Raw genomic sequence first — 23,034 nt, forward strand, 5'->3', positions numbered from 1 at the left:
AGAGTTCTCCTGATGCACTCTCCCAGCCCCTGCAGCAAGTGCTGTACATGAAAACCTCTTTTCCTATAATTCTCTGGCCCTGTACTCAGAATCACAACTATGTGTACATAAAAATGACAATTAATAAAACAGATCTTTTAATAAGAATGAACCATGAGACAGCCTGCAATATCCTTCCCCCTTTAGCACTCTAAAATAGATCTCTTCAGCAAACTTACAGAACTTAACAGATCTGCATCAAAGCATTTATCACATTGGCTCTGAAGATCCAGTTCCTGTAAATTTCTCTGCTTTGCAGCTAAGTAACAGCAATGTCAATGCAAGCTGGCTATCAATCACCAACCTCAGTGACTAACGAGAGCACAGGAGACAGGAAGATGCAGGGAAGGATTTCTTAGATGTTGATATGGAAACAGTCTCCCTCACTTTCTGGCCACTGCTGTTTAGGATATAGTTAGCAGTGGTGTCCCCCAGGGATCAGTGCTGGGCCCCATCCTCTTCAACATCTTCATTGATGATCTGGATGAGGGGGTTGAGTCAGTCATCAGCAAGTTTGCAGATGACACCAAGTTAGGAGCAGATGTTAGTCAGTTAGAGGACAGAAAGGCTCTGCAGAGGGACCTCAACCGACTGGACAGATGGGCAGAGTCCAATGGGATGGCATTCAACAAGTCCAAGTGCCGAGTGCTGCACTTTGGCTACGGCAATCCCATGCAGAGCTATAGGCTGGGGTCGGAGTGGCTGGAGAGCTCCCAAACAGAGAGGGACCTGGGGGTGCTGATCGACAGCCGCCTGAATATGAGCCAGCAGTGTGCCCAGGTGGCCAAGAGGGCCAATGGCATCCTGGCCTGCATTAGGAATAGTGTGGCCAGCAGGAGCAGGGAAGTCATTGTGCCCCTGGACTCTGCACTGGTTAGGCCGCACCTTGAGTCCTGTGTCCAGTTCTGGGCCCCTCAGTTTAAGAAGGACATCGAAACACTTGAACGTGTCCAGAGAAGGGCAGCAAGGCTGGGGAGAGGCCTTGAACACAAGCCCTATGAGGAGAGGCTGAGGGAGCTGGGATTGTTTAGCCTGGAGAAGAGGAGGCTCAGGGGTGACCTCATTGCCCTCTACAACTACCTGAAAGGTGGTTGTTGCCAGGAAGGTGTTGGTCTCTTCTCCCAGGCAACCAGCACCAGAAAAAGGGGACACAGTCTCAAGCTGTGCCAGGGGAGGTTTAGACTCGAGGTGAGGAGGAAGTTCTTCACCGAGCGAGTCATTCGTCATTGGAATGTGCTGCCCAGGGAGGTGGTGGAGTCACCGTCCCTGGAGGCGTTCAAGAGGGGATTGGACGTGGCACTTGGTGCCATGGCCTAGTCATGGGGTCTGTGTTGATAGGTTGGACTCGATGATCCTCGAGGTCCTTTCCAACCTTAGTTATACTGTGATACTGTGATACTGTAATAGTTTCATTAGGAAATAAATTAATGAAACCCAAATTTTGCAAATACTTCAGGGTCAAAAGAAGACTTCAACTCAACATTGCATCAACTAACCTCAGGGTCTCTATCTACCCACAAAGGAACCAGCCACGCCAGACCTAGCTGAGAAGATGCTTGTTCTTCACTGGTATCATAAGGCAAAGACCAAAGAGATATCCAGTCCTGAGTAGAAAACAGAAAATAAATGAATACAATTATTTTACAACTGTTTTGACACCAGTTATACACTGGAACACTTCAAATGCACACAGTACGAATATTTCATGGACTCACAGAACAGTTTAGGCTGGAAAGGACCTAAAACATCATCTAGCTGCAACCACCCTGCCATGGGCTGAGACACCTCCACTAGCTCAGGTTGCTCAAGGCCTCATCCAACGTGGCCTTGAATGCCTCCAGGAAGGTGACATCCACCTCCCTGGGCAACCTCTTCCAATCTCTCCCCACCCTCACTGTCAAGAATTTCTTCCCAATCTCCAGTCTAAATCTGCACTCCTCAAGCTTCAACCCACTCCCTCTCATCCTGTCACCACAAAGCCCTTGTAAAAAGTCCCTTTTTTCAGCAAAAATATTTTGATTCTGACTCTGTAAACACACATTTACCCTGCTGACTTAAGCTACTGAATCAGATTCTACTCATATCTCCTTCTTCATAGAATTAGGACAGGAGAGCTAAAGAAAGAGTAAATATTTGACTTGAAAGACTGGAATCATTTGTTCCATTCCAAATGCACTCCTTACATATTTTGGTTTCATTTGTCCTTAACATTATCTTTCTCTCACATTTTAAATGTGCAGAAAACTACCAGGTTAAAACATGCAATTATTTCTTAGATCCTGCTGTATTCTTTTTCTTCATGCACCCATCAGGTGATTAAATAAACTCCTGCAGACTACCACATGAGCACTCTGCTACAGATCACATGGAATCAAACTTCACTTTGCAAATCAGCTTTATTTAATTCAGGTTAAAAAATTCTGCATCCCTGCAAAATGCTCTGGTTAACCACTGCACAAACACTGCCTTCAGCTCATGATAGCTGAAGTTGTATGTCTCTGTGTCTTCTGACCATCTCAGTCCTGTATGTCACAGAATCATGGAATGGATTAGGCTGGAAGAGACCTTGAAGATCATCTAATCCAACCTCCCTGCCATGGGCAGGGATGTGTCTCAGCTAGACCAGCTTGCTCAAGGCCCTATCCAACCTGGCCTTGAACATCTGCAGGGAGGAAACATCTGCAACTTCTCTGGACCATCCATTCCAGAGTCTTGCCACCCTGGTAGTGAAGAATTTCTTCCTAAGATCCAATCTAAACCTATTCTCCTTCAATTTCAATCCATTTCTGACTGATGTTTCATTTAGGGCAGCGGATTTTGCACGGATCCCCTCAGTACACCCAAAACTGATAACAAAAAGCACAATGCTTTACACTCTTTGGATCTGGGGGAGGAAGACCATCAACATTCAAAATGAAATACAAAACACAATTCAGCCTAGCAAGACCAATTAAATGGATGGCACCAAATAGTGTGGTCTGGTTGACAGGCTGGAGGGAAGGGATTCATCCAGAGGGACTAGGAAGAGATTTGAGAGGTGGGCCCAAGCTAGCCTCATGAACTTCAACAAGGAACTCACCATATCCTTGGCTTGAGCCATCATTTCATGGGACAAGTGAAGCAAGCAGAGGACTGTGCTCTTGGTGACCCCTTTCCCCATGAAGGACATCGCGTTTCCTCCCCATTCAACATAAAAAGATGAGATCACCTAAAAGGGGGGGTACAAGGTCGTGGTGGCTTTGCTGTATGCAGCATACAGGGAGAGCACAAAGTGTCCTACTCAAAATGAAAGCATGATTTAAATTGATGAAAAGACAGTAGAGTTTTAGAAATAAAGCAATTCTTAAAATTCATCTGAATCATTCACTCAGGAGATGGTTTTCCCTATGGTTAAACCACTGAAGCTCAGTGGTTTCAGTGACTTGAATCAGAAGAAACAGAAGAGGTTTCTGTATCAAATTCTAATGAACAAAAGTCATGAAAATCACAGAATGTTAGGAGTTGGAAGGGACCTCTACAGATCACCCAGTCCAACCCCCCTGCCAAAGCAGGATCACCCAGGGCAGGTGACACAAGAATACATCCAGGCGGGTTTGGAAAGTCTCCAGAGAAGGAGAATAAAGGTCACTGGATCGTAACGCAAAATGAACTGTCTCTGACCAAATATCAAACCATGCATTTGAAAGGCATGCTGCATTCAACAGAACATACCCAAAAAGATTTTTCTAACAAAGAAGAATCTTAAAACTTACACTTCGAGATATATTTTTCCCCTCAAAGCATGGCAATTTAAACCCATCCATGTTTCATTGAATCACAGAATGTTAAGGGTTGGAAGGGATCTCTAGAAATCATCCAGTCCAACCTCTATGGCAAAGCAGCATCACCTAGGGCAGGCCATTCAGGACCACAGACAAGTGGGTTTGGAAAGTCTCCAGAGAAAGAGACTCCACAACCTTTCTGGACAGCCTGCTCCAGGCCCCCAGCACCCTCACACCAAAGAAGTGTCTCCTCATGTTGAGGTGGAGCCTCCTGTGTCCCAGCCTGTACCTGTCGTTCCTTGTCCTATCACTGGGTACCAAAAAGAGCCAGTTACCAAAAACCAAACAAACAAAAACCCAGAAATGCCAACACACACCTATGTTTCATCTTGCTTACATTATAACCACTTTATACCAGTATTTAAATAGGGGATGAAGACTCACACAATACAACCTAGCATCATTGATACAGACACACAGCACACAACATAGAATCACAGAGTCATACAATGGTCTGGGTTGGAAGGGACCTCCAGAGGTCATCTGCAGTAAACAGGGTCATCCTCAGTGAGACCAGGATCATAGACTCGATGCTTTCACTATTTATTTGGCAGAGAAAAACATGTTTCCCACCCCTGTTTCTAGAGATGATAGTCCCTACAAGTAAAAGCTAAACCTGTGCCATTAGTTAGTGCTATTAGCTAGGCAGATCCTTGCCAGCACTCAACCCAAAAGCTAATTTCTAAGCTACTCACCTCGAGCAGACCTATTAAGTATTTCTCACAAATGGTGCCAGGTTCAGCTGCAGCAGAGTAGGTACTCCAGCCTGGAAGCGCAGTGACATGAACCATTCCTCTTAATGTTCTCTCCAGTGAAGGGAGGCCATAAAAATGTGGGGCATCTGTCAGCCTTAAGCACTGCAGCAATGTCAGAGCCAACTCAGACCTGAAAGAGCCTGCGAGCTCCAAGCCCTCTCTGGTTTTGTTGTTAAAAAAACAAACAAAAAGACACAAAAAAATCAGCTGCCAACGTGAAGCTTTTGTGAGGAAACATTCCACAAGAGATCAGTGCCTCATGCTTCTTACACTTAGCGTATGAGTCTCAGCATCTCGATTTGTTACTATTGGTTGATAGCCAATTTAATTCCATGTTACTCTGTGCATTTTCTATCTTCACCCAGGTTCTGAAAGCATGCTGCAGCAGCTGATGATAACAGTAAAACCAAGATATAACTCTCTTATTGTTAAAATTAGACAGAATTCTAATTATTAAGGAGCACGTTAAGTAAAGAGTGGCACAGCTTAGTCCATTTCCTCTTATCCTATCACCCAATACCAGGGAGCAGAGAGCAATCCTCACCTCGTTTCAATCTCCTTTCAGAGCACCTCTCCTATGAGGACAGACTGAAGGAGTTGGGGCTGTTCAGTCTGCAGAAGAGAAGGCTCCCAGGTGACCTCATTGTGGCCTTCCAGTATCTGAAGGGGGCCTACAGGAAGGCAGGGGAGGGACTGCTCAGGATCTCAGGTAGTGATAGGACTAGGGGGAATGGAATGAAGCTGGAGGTGGGGAGATTCAGGCTGGATGTGAGGAGGAAGTTCTTCACCATGAGAGTGGTGAAACCCTGGAATGGGTTGTCCAGGGAGGTGGTCGAGGCCCCGTCCCTGAAGGTGTTTAAGAGCAGGCTGGATGAGGCTCTGGCCAGCCTGACCTAGTGTGGGGTGTCCCTGGCCATGGCAGGGGGGTTGGAATTAGATGATCCTTGTGGTCCCTTCCAACCCTGACTGATTCTATGATTCTATATTCCAGTTTTTCAGTTTAAAATCATAGAGTCATAGAATGGTTTGGGTTGGAGGGAACCCACAAAGGGAATCTTGTCCAAACCAACTCTAGAGTCAGCAGGGGCATTCTCCAGTAGATCAGGGTGCCCAGAGCCTTGTCCAGCCTCACCTTGAATATCTCCAGGGATGGGGCCCAAACTACCTCGCTGGGCAACCTGTTGCAGTTTTTCAGCACTCTCATGGTGCAGAACTTGTTCCTCACCTCGAATCTAGATCTGCTCTTCTCTAATTTCAAACCATTGCCCCTCATCCTGTCATTGCAGGCCTTTGCAAACAGTCCCTCTGCAGCCTTCTTGTAGGCCGCCTTCAAGTCCTGGAAGGCCAGCCAATGGTTGAGCCACAATGCAATTCTATTCAAACTCTGACTGAGATACAGCAGCAGCAGACATTGTGATGCCCTGTCAGAATTACAAAGGCAGATCTATTTCCACTGTACCTGTCAGTCACTGACATGGAACAAAACAGCACTGTGTTAAAAAGATGAATCAGTTCTTTATCCAGTTGCTGCCTGACAGCACTCTGCATTTCATCAGCTTCATCCCGTGCTTGAGATTCCGGCCGCACCAGGAGGCATAAAAGGGATTTTGGTTTCTAAAAAGAAAGAAGAAAGACAGTCAGAGGACACATAGTTTAAATCCTACTTCAATCCCCACCAGAAAGCCAACTTCCTGTTGAGAGCTTGCAAATCACACACAGCAGAAATCACAAATTCAGAGTCATTGCATGATTTGGGTTGGAAGGGACCTTAAAGATCATCTAGTTCCAACCTCCTGCCATGGGCAGGGACATCTTCCATGAGCCCAGGTTGCTCAAGGCCTCATCCAGCCTGGCCTTGGACACCTCCAGGGAGAGGATATCCATGACCTCCATGGGCAACCTGTTCCAGCATCTTACCACCCTTACCATACAGAGTTTCTTCCTAATCTCCAGTCTAAATCTGCCCTCCTCAAGCTTCAATCCATTCCCTCTCATCCTGCCACTACAATACCTTGTAAAAAGGTCTTTCCCAGCTCTCCTGTAGGCTCCCTTCAGGTACTGAATGGCCATTATAAGGCCTCCCAGGAGCTTTGTCTCCTCTAGGCTGAACAGCTCCAATTCACTGTCTGTCCCCACAGGGGAGGTTCTCCAGCGCTCTGATCATTGTTGTGGCCTCTGGAGCTGCTCCAGCAGTTCTTTGTCCTTATGCTGGGGGCACCATAAGTGGATGCAGTACTCCAGCAATTCCATGTCCTTATGCTGAGAGGGGGGGCAACAGAACTGGATGCAGTGCTCCAGGTGGACTCTCGTGAGAGCAAAGCAGAGGGGCAGAATCCCCTTCTTCACAAGGATGATTAGGGGACTTGAGCATCTCCCCTGTGAAGACAGACTGAATGCCCTGGGGCTGTTTAGTCTGGAGAAGAGAAGGCTGAGAGGCAATCTGATCAATACCTATCAATATCTGAGGGGTGAGTGTCAAGTGGAGGGGGCCAAGCTCTTTTTGGTGGTGTGCAATAACAAGACAAGGAACAACAGGTTTAAACTTGAGCATAGAAGACTGCACCTCAACACGAGGAGAAACTTCTTTACAGTGGGGGTGACAGAGCACTGGAACAGGCTGCCCAGAGAGGTTGTGGAGTCTTCTTCTCTGGACACATTCAAAACCTGTCTGGATGCATTCCTGTGCAGCCTACCCTGGATGATCCTGCTTTAGCAGGGGGGTTGGACCTGATGATCTCTGGAGGTCCCTTCCAACCTCTAATGTACTGGGATACTGTGATTAATACCACAGGATCTGCTGTTCCTTGCTTTTATGACGAGTGCTTCCCTTTGAGCAACTCAGCAAACCAAAGCAGACAACCAGTTCGCAGTTGCATCATTTCTCACATCTGACTTCTTAGCCATATTCTTACATTTTTAAGCAATGATTTCAAGATCCACTTCAGATGTTCTGCCTCCAGATTTGATCTCTGCTCTCTAAGCAACTTGTTGAAAAATCTTAATACGTCTACCAGAAGCCTCTCATCCTCTGCAGAAGCTGGAAGGACTTGCAGAAACCTGCAGTGCAAACAGAAGAATATATGTAGCATGTGAAAGTGGAGTTTAGGAACTCAACTAGCAGGACTGAAGTCACCTAAAAACGTGAAATTATATAAATAGGTATATTGCATATATTTACAGATGACAAAGGTGGAAGTATTACAAGCAGGATATGGAGGTGCTGGAATGTGTCCAGAGAAGGGCCACGAGGATGATCAGAGGACTGGAGCACCTCTCCTATGGAGATAGCTGAGAGAGTTGGGGTTGTACAGTCTGGAGAAGAGAAGGCTCCAAGGAGGCCTTATTGTGGCTTTCCAGTATCTGAAAGGGGTTACATGAAAGCTGGGGAGGGACTTTTTAGGGTGTCAGGTAATGACAGGACTAGAAGAAATGGGGCAAAAGTAGAAATGGGTAGATTCAGAATGAATGTCAGGAAGTTTTTCACCATGAGGGTGGCAAGACTCTAGAAAAGGTTGCCCAAGGAGGTGATGGAAGCCTCATCCCTGGAGGTGTTCGAAGCCAAGGCTGGATGTGGCTCTGAGCAACCTGATCTAGCATGAGGTGCCCCTGCCCCTAAGATTCTAAGTGCTTCTCCAAGAATCTCCTGGATTGTTTATGCCCTGCTGTGTCAGAAACAGAGGTGCATGGACATTCAATTCTGTACATTTAAAATATGAAAAATAGGAACTTTCCAGCTTAAGCTTCATAAACAGGAATGAAGTTCTGTCCTCAAAAAGCTCACCTGCTTATTGCCTTTTGCCAAACAAAGCTCTTCAAAGTGGTTCCACAAGACCCAGAACTGCATTTGAATGCCAGTCTGTCATTCAGCATGTAAAAACTAAGCCTAGTTAGAGCAGTTCGAACATTCCTGTGGGATGCTGCCTGAATGATTGAATTAAGACAATCCTGCAGTCCATAGCCGGTGTGAGTTATCTTGAGTAGAAGAACATCTTCTGAAGATAGTTTTAATGAGTCTAAAAATCTGAAAAGGTAGAAGAGAAAAATTATTAAGTCAGGACCTTGATGATCACTTCAGTCAGTGCTGACTCCTTCACCCCCAGGTTCAAACGAGAAGACAAGACAGAAATTACAGAATCACAGAATATTAGGGGCTGGAAGGGACCTTGAAAGATCATCCAGTCCAACCCCCCTACCAGAGCAGGATGACCTATACCAGATCACAGAGGAACACATCCAGGTGGGTTTCAAATATCTCCAGAGAGGGAGACTCCACAACCCCCCTGGGCAGCCTGCTCCAGTGCTGACTTAAAATGTTATTTCTGCTAACCAATTCTTTCCTCTCCTTCTTGTTCCCCCACTTCCACCCCAAACCAGCAACAATAACTAACAACCCCACCTCATTTAAAGCATGAGCTGTTTAGGTTCTTGGACAACATGTCTACAGCCTCCTGAGATGTGATCCTTTCTTTTTAAAATACACCACTCTCACAGTATCACAGTATAACTAAGGTTGGAAGAGACCTCGAGGATCATCAAGTCCAACCTATCAACACAGACCCCATGACTAGACCATGGCACCAAGTGCCACGTCCAATCTCCCCTTGAACGCCTTGAACGCCTTGAACTGAGGGGCCCAGAACTGGACACAGGACTCAAGGTGCAGCCTAACCAAAGCAGAGTCCAGGGGCACAATGACTTCCCTGCTCCTGCTGGCCACACTATTCCTAATGCAGGCCAGGATGCCATTGGCCCTCTTGGCCACCTGGGCACACTGCTGGCTCATATTCAGGCGGCTGTCCATCAGCACCCCCAGGTCCCTCTCTGTTTGGGAGCTCTCCAGCCACTCCAACCCCAGCCTGTAGCTCTGCATGGGATTGCCGTAGCCAAAGTGCAGCACTCGGCACTTGGACTTGTTGAATGCCATCCCATTGGACTCTGCCCATCTGTCCAGTTGGTCGAGGTCCCTCTGCAGAGCCTTTCTATCCTCTAACTGACTAACATCTGCTCCTAACTTGGTGTCCTCTGCAAACTTGCTGATGACTGACTCGACCCCCTCATCCAGATCATCGATGAAGATGTTAAAGAGGATGGGGCTCAGCACTGATCCCTGGGGGACGCCACTGGTGACTGGCCGCCAGCTGGATGTGGCACCATTCACCACCACTCTCTGGGCTCGGCCCTCCAGCCAGTTCCTACCCCAGCACAGAGTGTAGTGGTCCAAGCCACGAGCTGACAGCTTAGACAGCAGTTTGCTGTGGGGGACGGTGTCAAAGGCCTTGCTGAAGTCCAGGCAGACCACATCCACAGGCTTCCCACGTCCACCAGACGGGTCACCTGATCATAGAAGGAGATCAGGTTGGAGAGGCAGGACCTGCCCTTCCTCAATCCATGTTACCTCAAACCAGTAGAATCAGAATCACAGAATATATCTGGTTGGAAAAGAATTCAAAGATCATCCAACCCAACCCTCAAACCCAGAACAACCTGAGCTCCTCTCTGAAGCTGAAAGCATTTGAAGCCAGTTGGAAGGTTAACTTAACTGAAATGTGCCAGGATTTAAAAATCAAGATAAATGGGCTCACATTCCTGCTTCCTCTTCAGAATTCATCAGTTGCAGTAGGTTTTCAATCCCATGGTACCAGGAGAAATTCCAAGCCATCTTAAGCATATCTGACACAGGCTTCATAGCCAAGCACTCTGAAGACAATGGCAGCACAACAGTGTTAGGGCTAACAACATGATGAGCGGTGATCCTAACTGGGAGATGATACCTAAAAAAAGAAACACATGAAGGAAAAATTAAAAGGAGGTTGGTTGTTCCCTTTTTTCTTTGGTTTTGTTTGGTTTGACCTTGTTTTGGTTTTTTTTTTAATTAAATGCTCTATTGGATCAAGCTTTGAAATGTGCAAACAAAGCTCTTGAAGCTGTTTGGCAGAAAACAAAGACTTAGAGAAATAGCTCCTTGCTTAAAAATGCAGTTTTGGATTTAAAAATCAAATGTTGCCCTTCATTCTCCCATCTCCACACTTCAGGAACGAGAGCAAATGGCAAAAAAAGCAAAGTTAACTGTTTAAAAATAACTGAATACCTCCCAAACCCCAAACTACCCACACATACCTTCTGACAATAGCAACAGGTAGACTGAAGGGAGGTAGGCCACTACCATCAGTGGTTGTGCCATCAGCCCTGCAAGAGGTTACATAATAGTTATAGAATCAGAATGGTTTAGGTTGGAAGGGACCTAAAAAGAGCATCCAGACCAACGACCAACCCCTCCTGCAGTCAGCAGGGACATCATCCATTAGATCAGGCTGCTCAGGGCCTTATCCAGGCTCTGGATAAGGCCTCAACTGGGCAACCTGTAACAATGTTCCACCAACCTCATGGTGCAGAACTCGTTCCTAACATCCAAACTCAATCTCTTCTTCTGTCATTTCAAACCATTGCCCCTCGTCCTATTCACTGCAGGCCTCTGCAAACAGTCCCTCTGCAGCCTTCTTTTAGGCCCCTTCAGGTATTAGAAGGTTGCTATTAGGTCTCTCCAGAGCCTTCTCCTCTCCAGACTGAACAACTCCAGCTCCCTCAGCCTGTCCTTTGTAGCAAAGGTGCTCCAGCCCTTGAATCACTTTTGTCAACCTCTTCTGGCCCTGCTCCATCATGTCCATGTATTTATACTGCAAAAAATATGCAGTGTAGTTCTATGTCTATACAGCATGCAACCCAAATACTGAAACCATTTGTTTGGTCTACAACCATGAAATTTTAGTTGTATGTAATGTTTAGAGCCTGATTTCTTTGGATATATAAACTTACTTGCACTAAAACCTCACATTTCTACCACAGATACTGTGATTAAAAAGCTATTTTTTTCATACCACATTTCTGTTCTGGCTGCTTCGTCGAACAACAGAAGACAGAGCAACACTGCAGCTTCAGTTAAAACAGCAGCATCATTGTGGAACAGCAGGGAAACTGAATGAAAGAAAGATACCCAGAAATGTGTTAGGAAAAGACAGACATTTACAAATACAGAGAAGCACACTGGTTAACAACAACTCATTTCCACAGGCATTTTGCCAACGTCTTCAACAGATGTGACAATGCAGATTCACAGATTAGACTCCAAGATTCATAGATTCATAGAAAGGTCTGGGTTGGAAGGAGCCTTGAATACCATCCAGTTCCAACCCCCCTGAAATGGGCAGAGACACCTTCCAGTAGCCTAGGTTGCTTAAGGCCTCATCTAACGTGGCCTTGAACACCTCAAGGGAGGGGCATCCACTACCTCCCTGGGCAAACTGTTCCAGTGTTTCCCCACCCTCACTGTCAAGAATTTCTTCCCAATCTCCAGTCTAAATCTGCCCTCCTCAAGATTCACAGAATCAACCAGGTTGGAAAAGACCTCAGAGATCATCAGGTCCAACCTATTACCTAACACCACCTGGCAACTAAACCATGGCTCCAAGTGACATCCAATCTTTTTTGGAACACCTCCAGGGACAGTGACTCAATCCAATCCCTCTCATCCTACCACTACAAAGTCTCTCCCTAGCTTTCTTATAGGCCCCTTTTCAGGTACTGGAAGGCTTCTCTAAGGTCTCCCTGAAGCCTTCTTTTCTTTGGGCTGAACAGCCTCAACTCCCTCAGCCTGTCCTCACAGGGGAGGTTCTCCATCCCTCTGAACATCTCTGTGGCCTCCTCTGGACACACTCCAGCGGTTCCACGTCCTTTTTATGCTGAGGGGCACCAGAACTGGATGCAATACTCCAGGTGAGGTCTCATGAGAACAGAGCAGAGGGGCAGAATCCCCTCCCTTGTCCTGCTTGGGTAACAGCAGCACACAGTGACTTATCTTTTAAGTATTAGAAACCCTGAAGTGATTCAAGGTTCTTTTGAATGTTATTGGTTAAACATCTAACCATATTCTACACATTTTCTTTTGATGCGTTCATCAAAGCCAGTACAGACTCCTTACCTCTGAAGAGCAAAAGCAGCAGAGCTGACTGCTGTGCTAGAGAAAGACGAAGAACCGGATCAGCAGACACCAGCTTGCGTAAGAGCGTCAGGCATGGTACCATGATGGCCTCCATGAGCTCCAGGAACAGAGAAAAAACAAGGAAAGATCAATAACAATTAGGGTAATCCAGTATCAGATGATTAATACTAGCTGTCCTGTGGAATTCCATATACAGCTGTCAGCTTACACTGTCCTGTTGGCTTGATCTAAAGCATTCATTGTCCAACATGTGGAATTTCAGATTTCACCTCTAAAATGCTCTGCAACTTTCCCCAGGCAAGGTTTGGATGTCCAGTTTAGCACAAAGGAAACTAAGGAAAAACTCAGATAAAAGCAGTGTAACAAGAGGACTTGCACCTCTGCAAGGCTGCAAGGTGCAAGAGGACCTCTGCACAGACAAAATAATAGCATGTTGGGGGTTGGAGGGAATCTACAGAGATCATCCAGTCCAACTCCCCCTGCCAGAGTAGGATCACCTAGGGTAGGACACACAAGAACGCATCCAGGTGGGTTTGGAAGGTCTCCAGAGAAGGAGACTCCACAACCTCTCTGGGTAGCCTGCTCCAGGCCTCCAGCACCCTCACACCAAGGAAGTTTCTCATTGTACTGAAGTGGAAGTTCCTGGGTTCCAGCTTGTACCTGTTGTTCCTTGTCCTATCACTGGGCACCACCACAAATAGCCTGGCACCTTCATCCTGACACCCACCTGGTGGGTTGAAGTTTTCCCCCAGCATTAACTTTGCCAGAGCAACTCAGTTAGAAGCAAATGAAGCTGTATTTACAAGCAAGAACTACACTCTACAATAGAATGCAATGAATATGTACAAAATACACAGGATTTACAATGGTATACAGATATTTACAATTAGCAAACAACAGGAAAACTCCCCTGGTCAGAGACCAGGGAAGCTGTTCCACTGACCCCACCTCCTGTCCCAAGAGAGAAAAGGAGCGGAGAGAAAGCAGTGGGTTAGACTTAACTAAACAGCTCAGCCAAGGCCAGCCAACAAGCAGGTTAATCTTTCCAGAGCGAAGCAAAAACAGAAGAGATCAGGAAAGAAGAGAGAGAACTGTTATGGTACAGCTCATCTTACTCTAGCTATTTACCCAATGAATTTGTTTAGAATAATCTTTTGTTGTCTTTTTTATACCCAATAGTGATTTGTTTCTATTTTTCTACTTTTCTGCTTGAAATCTGTAACTAAATTTTAAAGGCATAGCCTAAAACCACCACACCACCCCTCAGATACTTAGAGACAAAAAGCTCAACAATAGCTCTCAGCGTGCACTTGCAGCCCGCAAAGCCAATCAGATCCTGGGCTGCATCAGGAGAAGTGTGGCCAGCAGGTCGAGGGAGGTGATCCTCCCCCTCTACTCAGCTCTGGTGAGACCCCACCTGGAGTACTGTGTCCAGTTCTGGAGCCCCTATTACAAGAGGGATATGGAGGTGCTGGAACATGTCCAGAGAAGGGCCACGAGGATGATCAGAGGGGTGGAGCACCTCTCCTGTGAGGACAGACTGAAGGAGTTGGGGCTGTTCAGTCTGCAGAAGAGAAGGCTCCCAGGTGACCTCATTGTGGCCTTCCAGTATCTGAAGGGGGCCTACAGGAAGGCTGGGGAAGGACTTCTCAGGATCTCAGGTAGTGATAGGACTAGGGGGAATGGAATGAAGCTGAAGGTGGGGAGATTCAGGCTAGATGTGAGGAGGAGGTTCTTCACCATGAGAGTGGTGAAGCCCTGGAATGGGTTGTCCAGGGAGGTGGTCAAGGCCCCGTCCCTGGAGGTGTTTAAGCCCAGGCTGGATGAGGCTCTGGCCAGCCTGATCTAGTGTGGGGTGTCCCTGCCCATGGCAGGGGGGTTGGAACTAGATGATCCTTGTGGTCCCTTCCATCCCTGACTGATACTATGATACTATGATACTGATCAGATCCTCTCCCAGCCTTCTCTTCTCCAGACAGGGCTCTGGATCTTTCTTCATAGCAGAGATGTTCCCTCAATCTTACCATGCCATCCACATGAATGAACTCATTGAGGTAAGCCAAAACCTTTTCTACCACACCCAACTTTTTCACAATGCCATGCATTTTGGTATCTGTAGGGAAACACAAACGGCAGTTAGCATCACTGCTTCTACACCACCTGAAGATTAAACTTTTTTCTGTAACTTCACAAACTCTTCCTGCTGAAAACAAGTTTCCAAAATTGCCAGTTCACAGAACAAGTGCACATCTGGAGCCCTCCACACAGGAATGACATGGATCTGATGGAGCAAGTCCAGAGGAGGAACACGAAGATCATCAGGAGGCTGCAGAACCTCTCCTATAAGGACTGACTCAGAGTATCTGACTTACCACTAGCAAAAAGTTTGAGGCACTCTTATTTCTGACAGAGATAACAAACTGGTGAATATTAAAAGATTAAAGTAGGAGGGAAAAAAAAAAGCTTTTTCAGAGCTCACTGAATTCAGCTTACTCCTTTATCACCCAGGAAAGTTGTTTCTTTTAAACAGTTAACCAATATTTCTTATTCCCATGGGGAAAAAAATAACAACAAACTGTTTGGGCTATTTTTTAGCATTAAAATTCTAGCCCAAGAAAATGACAGAGTGCCCTTAGCCAGACATACAGCAAACCCAGCAACCCTGCAAGCTCTCACAATGGTCATCACATGAACACAAAGGTGCTGAACAATTGTTTTACCTTCTACAATGACAGCCAGCTGGTCAGCTGCAGACTTGCGTAAAGGTAGGTCAACGGCAGCTGAAGTCAAGATGGCATAAAGCTTCTCAACAGTTTCTGACTGGAAGAAAAACTACATTAGATTTACATCCAGCATGGTGTTATCAAGTAAGGTAACCAGCCAAGAAAGTAGAAAATAAAAAGATCCAGTCCAAAGGAGGCCACAAAGATGAGCCAAGGGCTGGAGTACCTCTGCTATGAGGATAGGCTGAGCGAGCTGGGGTTGCTCAGCCTGGAAAAGAGACGATTCTGGGGCTACCTTAGAGCTGCCTTCCAGGATCTGAAGGGATCCTACAGGAAGGCTGGAGAGGGCCTTTTCACAAGGATGTCTAGCCATAGGACAAGGAGGAATGGTTTTAAGCTGAGGAATAGCAGGGTTAGACTGGATCTGAAGAAGAAGTTCTTTTGTACCAGGGTGGCGAGACTCTGGAACAGGCTGCTGAGAGAGGTTGTGGATGCCTCCTCACTAAGGGTGTTCAAAGACAGGTTGGATGAGGCCTTGAGCAAGCAAGTCTAGTTCAAAGATGTACCTGCTTATGGCAGGGATGCTGGGATATGACCTTTAAGTCCTTTACAACCCAAACCATTCTGTGGCTCTATATTTAAAATTATTTGTGCTTGTGTCAGTATAAATTGATTTTATGGGGGGAAAAAAAAAGCTATGTGTGAGAAAAAAATAACTAAATCAGCCTATGCATGCACAATTAAGTTGTAAACAGAACAGGCCTGTGGTGTTTTAAAGCAAGTGGTGACTTGAGTGACTGGGCTGGTAGAGGAGTCAATCCATGACAACCTTAAGACAGAGTTTACTCACCTTAAATATCGATTCTCTTTTATCATCCAATTTTAGCTCAACAGCTTTTTCCAGAACAAACAAGTTTGCCATGCTGGAAAGCAGGCTGCCATGCAGATCTGGGCGTTTGAGCTTTGCATCTTCTTCATTCAACAGATGGAACGTTAGATGTTGAAGAGCTGAAGAACGAACCCTACAGGAGTAAGCAGTAAAAAGAATAAACAGATGAAGCCCCCCCCGCAAAGTGGAAAACTTTGGCTGTATAGTTAAGGATGAATTAGTTTATAACATTATCACAGTGTAGGGCGAAGTGTTTACTCAGCTCAGTATTGATTAATCTGCCTTCAAATAGGAATAGTGTGGCCAGCAGGAGCAGGGAGGTCATTGTGCCCCTGGACTCTGCTTTGGTTAGGCTGCACCTTGAGTACTGTGTCCAGTTCTGGGCTCCTCAGTTTAAGAAGGACATCGAAACACTTGAAGGTGTCCAGAGAAGGGCAACAAGGCTGGGGAGAGGCCTTGAGCACAAGCCCTATGAGGAGAGGCTGAGGGAGCTGGGGTTGTTTAGCCTGGAGAAGAGGAAGCTCAGGGGTGACCTCGTTGCCCTCTACAACTACCTGAAAGGTGGTTGTAGCCAGGAAGGGGTTGGTCTCTTCTCCCAGGCAACCAGCACCAGAACAAGGGGACACAGTCTCAAGCTGTGCCAGGGGAGGTTTAGACTCGAGGTGAGGAGGAAGTTCTTCACCGAGCGAGTCATTCGTCATTGGAATGTGCTGCCCAGGGAGGTGGTGGAGTCACCGTCCCTGGAGGTGTTCAAGAGGGGATTGGACGTGGCACTTGGTGCCATGGTCTAGTCATGGGGTCTGTGTTGATAGGTTGGACTCGATGATCCTCGAGGTCATTTCCAACCTAAGTTATACTGTGATACTGTGAAATCAATCCACTGCATTGGTTTTAAAAAGAAGAACAAAGCATCACAGCATTGCTTTGGTTGGAAAAGACCTCTAAAAGTCATCAAGTCCAACCATCAACCCAAAACCACCACAGCCACTAAACCATGTTCCAAAGTGCCATGTCTACACATTTTATTAACATCTCCAGGGATGCTGACTCCACCACCTCCTTGGGCAACCTGTTCCAACACCTCACCACTCTTTCAGGAAAGAAACTTTTCCTAATATCCAACCTAAGCCTCCCCTGGTGAAACTTGAGGCCCTATCCTCTTACCCTATCACTATTAATTTGGGAGATCAGCCCCACATCCCTCCAACCTCCTTTCAGAGCACTGTAGAGAGCAATGAGATCTTCCCTCAGCCTTCCCTTCTCCAGAACAAACTGCCCATTTCCTCAAGCTGTTCCACATAATATCACAGTATCACAGTACATTAGAGGTTGGAAGGGACCTCCAGAGATCATCACCTAGTCCAACCCCCTGCCTAAAGCAGGATCACCTAGGGCATGACATGCAGGAATGAATCCAGGTGGGTTTGGAAAGTCTCCAGAGAAGGAGACTCCACAACCTCTCTGGGCAGCCTGTTCCAGTGCTCTGTCACCCTCACTGTAAAGTTTCTCCTTATGTTGAGGCAGAATCTTCTATGTTCAAGCTTGTACCTGTTGTTGCTTGTCTTATTATTGCACACTACCAAAAAGAGATTAGCCCCATCCACTTGACACCCACACCTCAGATATTTAGACAGTGATCAGATCCTTTCTCAGCCTTCTCTTCTCCAGACTAAACAGCCCCAGGGCTCTCAGTCTCTCTTCATAGGGGAGATGCTCAAGTCCCCTAATCATTCTTGAGGCTCTCTGTTGAATTCTCTCCAGCAGATCCCTGTCTCTCTTGAACTGGGGAGCCCAAAACTGAATACAGTATTGCAGGTGTGGTCTCACCAAAGCAGAGTACAGGGGAAAAAGAACCCCCCTAGACCTGCTGGACACACTTTACTTGATGTGCCCCAGGATACCATTGGTTCTCTTGGCCACAAGGGCACATTGTTGTCCTATGGAACATAGCTGTTGCAATAGAAAACAACTACCCCCACTCCCAAGAAAATCCAGTATTTAACTTGAGCAGCTCAAGTACATCTGTGCATAGCCCTTCTAAATGACAGGCTAAGGTATTGTTGTCATCAGAAACCTGCAGGCTGTCACTTACAGCTGCTTTTTGGAGAAGAGAAGGCGCAGGGCAGCTCGTAGCCTAGGAGTTGTAGGGAGAACACCCTCTCCTTTGTCAGAGGGTGTCTCACTCAGCATAAGGATGCATTTACCCAGCACATCTTTTGTGTCAGCATAACCCTAAAACAAAGAACAACAAACAAAAATTTCCAGCAATAAAAGCACAAAACCTAGTTACTAACTTAGTAAATTAGACAAAGGAATTCGTTCCCTTTTTTTTTTACAGGGTTTCATAAAGGACACATTGGGTTGGAAGGAATCCTCAAAGGGCATCTTGTCCAGCCCCTCTGCAGTCAGCAGGGACCCCTCCAACTAGACCAGGCCACCTAGGGCCACAGCAAGTTGGATCTTGATTGAATGTCTCCAGGGACAGGCCCTCAACCACATCCCTGGGCAGCCTGTTGCAGTATTTCACCACTCTCATTGTGCAGAATTTCCTCTTGAGATCCAACCTAAACCCATCTTGCCCAGTCACCTTAAATTACTGGACTTAGTAACCTCTATACTAAATCAAGTAAAAACCAAATCCTATATACTTTTTTCCCCCTGCATTTTATGAATGTTTCACTAAAATCTAAAATACAGGGTTTTTAAAATAGATGAGAAGAAAATAAGACTCAGTGATGAAAGGTCCCATTGCTCTTGAATTAATAAGTCAGTGGACTGAATCATTTAGTCACTAAAGATGAAGGCCTTTTTTCTGTTACTATTTTCTTTCTTACATTTCATGCCTCAAATTTAGACTAAAGTACTTAAGAAGTACCTGCAAAACAGGAATGACAGGACAGAGGGCCTCCACAAACTTGTTCCAAGTCACTCCTTCCATCACTAATCGTCCCTGCAACAGGTGCAGCAGAATGGCCTTGGCTGAAGAGTTCACCTGCTCACAACCAAAGAAATTAATGCAACCATGGATGTGTCTAAGACACTTTGTCAAGTGCTGTAACTGGAAAGGTTATAAAAAACATCTCAAAGATAAAAGATCTACAGACACAATACTGTCACTGCAAAATGTCACTTTTAAATTCATAGAATCCTAGAATGGCTCAGGTTGGAAGGGACCTCAGAGATCATCTACTCCAACCTCCCCACCATGGGCAGGGACACCTCTCAACTAGACTTGGCTGCTCAAGGCCTCATCCAGCCTGGCCTTGAAGAAGGACATCGAAACACTTGAACGTGTCCAGAGAAGGGCAACAAGGCTGGGGAGAGGCCTTGAGCACAAGCCCTATGAGGAGAGGCTGAGGGAGCTGGGGTTGTTTAGCCTGGAGAAGAGGAGGCTCAGGGGAGACCTCATTGCCCTCTACAACTACCTGAAAGGTGGTTGTAGCCGGGAGGCGTTTGGTCTTTTCTCCCAGGCAACCAGCACCAGAACAAGGGGACACAGTCTCAAGCTGTGCCAGAGGAGGTTTAGACTCGAGGTGAGGAGGAAGTTCTTCACCAAGCGAGTCATTCGTCATTGGAACGGGCTGCCCAGGGAGGTGGTGGAGTCACCGTCCCTGGAGGTGTTCAAGAGGGGATTGGACGTGGCACTTGGACGTGCCAAGAGGGGATTGGATGTGGCACTTGGTGCCATGGTCTAGTCATGGGGTCTGTGTTGATAGGTTGGACTCGATGATCCTCGAGGTCCTTTCCAACCTTAGCTATACTGTGATACTGTGATACCCCCAGGGAGGAGACATCCACAACCTTCCCCACCACCTACCTTGGGCAGCTGAACACCTGCACTTTATGACCGATCTAAAAATCCTCTCACCCCAGGCAACAAGAGCAGCCTTTAATAATATCAGTCTACCCTAGCTTTAAGGGAGAAGGCAAATATTAAGCCCAATCTTAGAATACAAAGTTCTTCTCAATTGCTTCTCCTTGTCACATGCCTCAAAAAGATGAAACTGATGCTTTATGAAAACTTAAATAGCAGATACACAGCCAAGAAGTAAAACAAAACATGCCTGGATATGACCTTCATTATCTAGTTTGTTAGAAGCATAAGGAGAAGGCATTAGAAGATAAAGGGAACCAAATGAGATCATTTTGCAAACATGAATTCTCCATCTCCATGAATTAATAAATTTAGTGTCAGCTGAAGCCTATTTGTTATGCTTCACAAATCACTAAATAAGGCACCCAAGAAAGAAATGAAAATAAATGCTTTCCCTGGAAAAAGACACATTAGCAAGTACAAATACAAAGCACATCAGCAGAGATATTTAATGCTTTCTAAAAAAAATGCTAACATGAAAAAAAACCCAACCCAACAATCACTTGTAAATGGAATTGTGCAGAGGAGTGTGTTTAACAAGAATCACCTCTTCCAGGAAACAAGCTGAGAAAAACCCAGAAGTTGTTTGTCAACATTCTTCCCTCTCTGCCCACAGAGGGCCTTAGAGAGCAGCTATAAAGTATATTCAGTATTCAGTATCACAGAGGTTGGAAGAGACCTCAAAGATCATTGAGTCCAACCTGTCACCACAGACCTCATGACTAGAGTAGGGAGGACACTAAGGACATCGAAACACTTGAACGTGTCCAGAGAAGGGCAACAAGGCTGGGGAGAGGCCTTGAACACAAGCCCTATGAGGAGAGGCTGAGGGAGCTGGGATTGTTTAGCCTGGAGAAGAGGAGGCTCAGGGGAGACCTCATTGCCCTCTACAACTGCCTGAGGGGTGGTTGTGGCCGGGAAGGGGTTGGTCTCTTCTCCCAGGCAACCAGCACCAGAACAAGGGGACACAGTCTCAAGCTGCACCAGGGGAGGTTTAGACTCGAGGTGAGGAGGAAGTTCTTCACCGAGCGAGTCATTCATCATTGGAATGTGCTGCCCAGGGAGGTGGTGGAGTCACCATCCCTGGAGGTGTTCAAGAGGGGATTGGACGTGGCACTTGGTGCCATGGTCTAGTCATGGGGTCTGTGTTGATAGGTTGGACTCAATGATCCTCGAGGTCTTTTCCAACCTTAGTTATACTGTGATACTGCCCACTGCAGGCTTGAACCCATGACCTTCCCATGAAGGGTCTTATGCACTACCAACTGAAGTACTCACAAATAATCTAAAGAATTCCCCCTGCCCCGCCCCAAGAACTGCCTACTTAGCTTTATAAGCTAGGAGATCATAGAATCACAGAATGGTTTGGATTGCAAGGGACCTCCAAAGGGCATTTAGTCCAACCTCCCCTACAGTCAGCAGGGACATCCTCTACTAGATCAGGTTGCTCAGAGACTCGTCCAGCCTCACCTCGAAAATCTTCATGGATGGGGCCTCAACCACCTCCCTGGGTAGCCTGTTCCAGCACCCCCATGTTACAGAGCTTGTTCCTAACGTCCAATCTCAGTCTGCTCTTCTCTCGCTCCAAACCATTACCCCTCACCCTGTCACTGCAGGCCTTTGGGAACAATCCCTCTGCAGCCTTCTTGTAGCCCCCTTCAGGTACTGGAAGAGTCCTATAACGTCTCCCTGGAGCCTTCCCTTCTCTAGGCTGAACAACCCCAGCTCCCTCAACCTGTCTTCATAGCAGAGGTGCTCCAGCCCCCTGATGATTTTTGTGGCCTTCCTCTGGACCCACTCCATCAGGTCTATGTACTTTCTGTGTTGAGGGCACCAGAGCTGGGCATGGTGGATCTATGTCAAGCACTTGTGTATACAAATGAACACAATAGAAACTGGTCCTGTTCTAGAATACTATAGAACACTTCTACAACAGCCAGGTCACTACATTTAAACACAGGTGTGGTTGCTGTGATAGAAAACACTGGTGTAGCACAGATACTGCAGATTTCAAATGCCTTTTTGCTCCTCAACCAACACATGCACTTCAGAGGTCATCCCTCCTTCACAAGAACTTGAGACTTCAGGTTTTCCATGAATGCAAAGCATCTTCCATACTATTTCATCACCTCTACATTTTATTAGGGCTGAATATATTTCATTTCTCATTGGTCTTCATTACATTTCATAGCATCCAATGCTTAGAAAATGGTTTAGTCTCAATTCATCATTGAAAAGCCTTTCAGTTGACTACAGCTTCACTGTTTGCATAGGTTTCTATATCCAAGAAACCAGGTAAACCTCAGACCACCATGGAGAACTATCAACACATACTTGGTGTGCACATCAACTACTAAACACAGCTATTCAACACAGTACCTCGTTCTTCTCTTCCTGAAGGCCAAAGGTACAGATCTCATACAACACTCTTGGCTGCAGAAGGAAATGCACTCCATGGCAGGCTGAAGACCCAGGCTTGGCAACATTATGAATACCTAAACAGTCCTGCAGTAGAAAGAAAAGCTTCTTAGTTTTACAATTCACAGAAACACAGAATGTTAGGGGTTGGAAGGGACTTTGAAAGATCATCCAGTCCAACCCCCCTACCAGAGCAGAATCACCTAGAGTAGGTCACATAGAAATGAATCTTTACTGAACACTTGGGGTGTTGCACTAAGTAATCATAGAATCTTAGGATCACAGTATCACAGTATAACTAAGGTTGGGAAGGACCTCGAGGATCATCGAGTCCAACCTATCAACACAGACCCCATGACTAGACCATGGCACCAAGTGCCACGTCCAATCCCCTCTTGAACACCTCCAGGGACGGTGACTCCACCACCTCCCTGGGCAGCACATTCCAATGACGAATGACTCGCTCGGTGAAGAACTTCCTCCTCACCTCGAGTCTAAACCTCCCCTGGCGCAGCTTGA

The 23,034-nt window shown here is 46.3% G+C and overlaps 1 protein-coding gene across 1 annotated transcript in view; it reads right to left on the reverse strand.

The window, feature by feature from the left end:
• RTTN (rotatin) overlaps positions 1-23,034 on the reverse strand; it is a 93,329-nt gene that overhangs the window by 42,234 nt on the left and 28,061 nt on the right. Inside the window, exons 15-30 of the mRNA XM_068147686.1 lie at positions 22,477-22,602; positions 19,099-19,215; positions 18,316-18,455; positions 16,185-16,356; positions 15,332-15,431; positions 14,636-14,724; positions 12,591-12,708; positions 11,491-11,587; positions 10,733-10,801; positions 10,198-10,386; positions 8,397-8,636; positions 7,528-7,672; positions 6,075-6,229; positions 4,556-4,775; positions 3,119-3,247; positions 1,536-1,643 (exon numbers count right to left, since the gene is read on the reverse strand). Coding sequence (XP_068003787.1) covers positions 1,536-1,643; positions 3,119-3,247; positions 4,556-4,775; positions 6,075-6,229; positions 7,528-7,672; positions 8,397-8,636; positions 10,198-10,386; positions 10,733-10,801; positions 11,491-11,587; positions 12,591-12,708; positions 14,636-14,724; positions 15,332-15,431; positions 16,185-16,356; positions 18,316-18,455; positions 19,099-19,215; positions 22,477-22,602 — 2,214 coding nt within the window. The remainder of the gene's footprint in view (positions 1-1,535; positions 1,644-3,118; positions 3,248-4,555; positions 4,776-6,074; positions 6,230-7,527; positions 7,673-8,396; positions 8,637-10,197; positions 10,387-10,732; positions 10,802-11,490; positions 11,588-12,590; positions 12,709-14,635; positions 14,725-15,331; positions 15,432-16,184; positions 16,357-18,315; positions 18,456-19,098; positions 19,216-22,476; positions 22,603-23,034) is intronic.

This window comes from Melanerpes formicivorus, unplaced genomic scaffold (assembly GCF_026170545.1).
Source record: "Melanerpes formicivorus ecotype bairdi unplaced genomic scaffold, bMelFor1.0.p_v2 SCAF_15, whole genome shotgun sequence".
In the NCBI taxonomy this organism is placed as follows: Eukaryota; Metazoa; Chordata; class Aves; order Piciformes; family Picidae; genus Melanerpes; species Melanerpes formicivorus.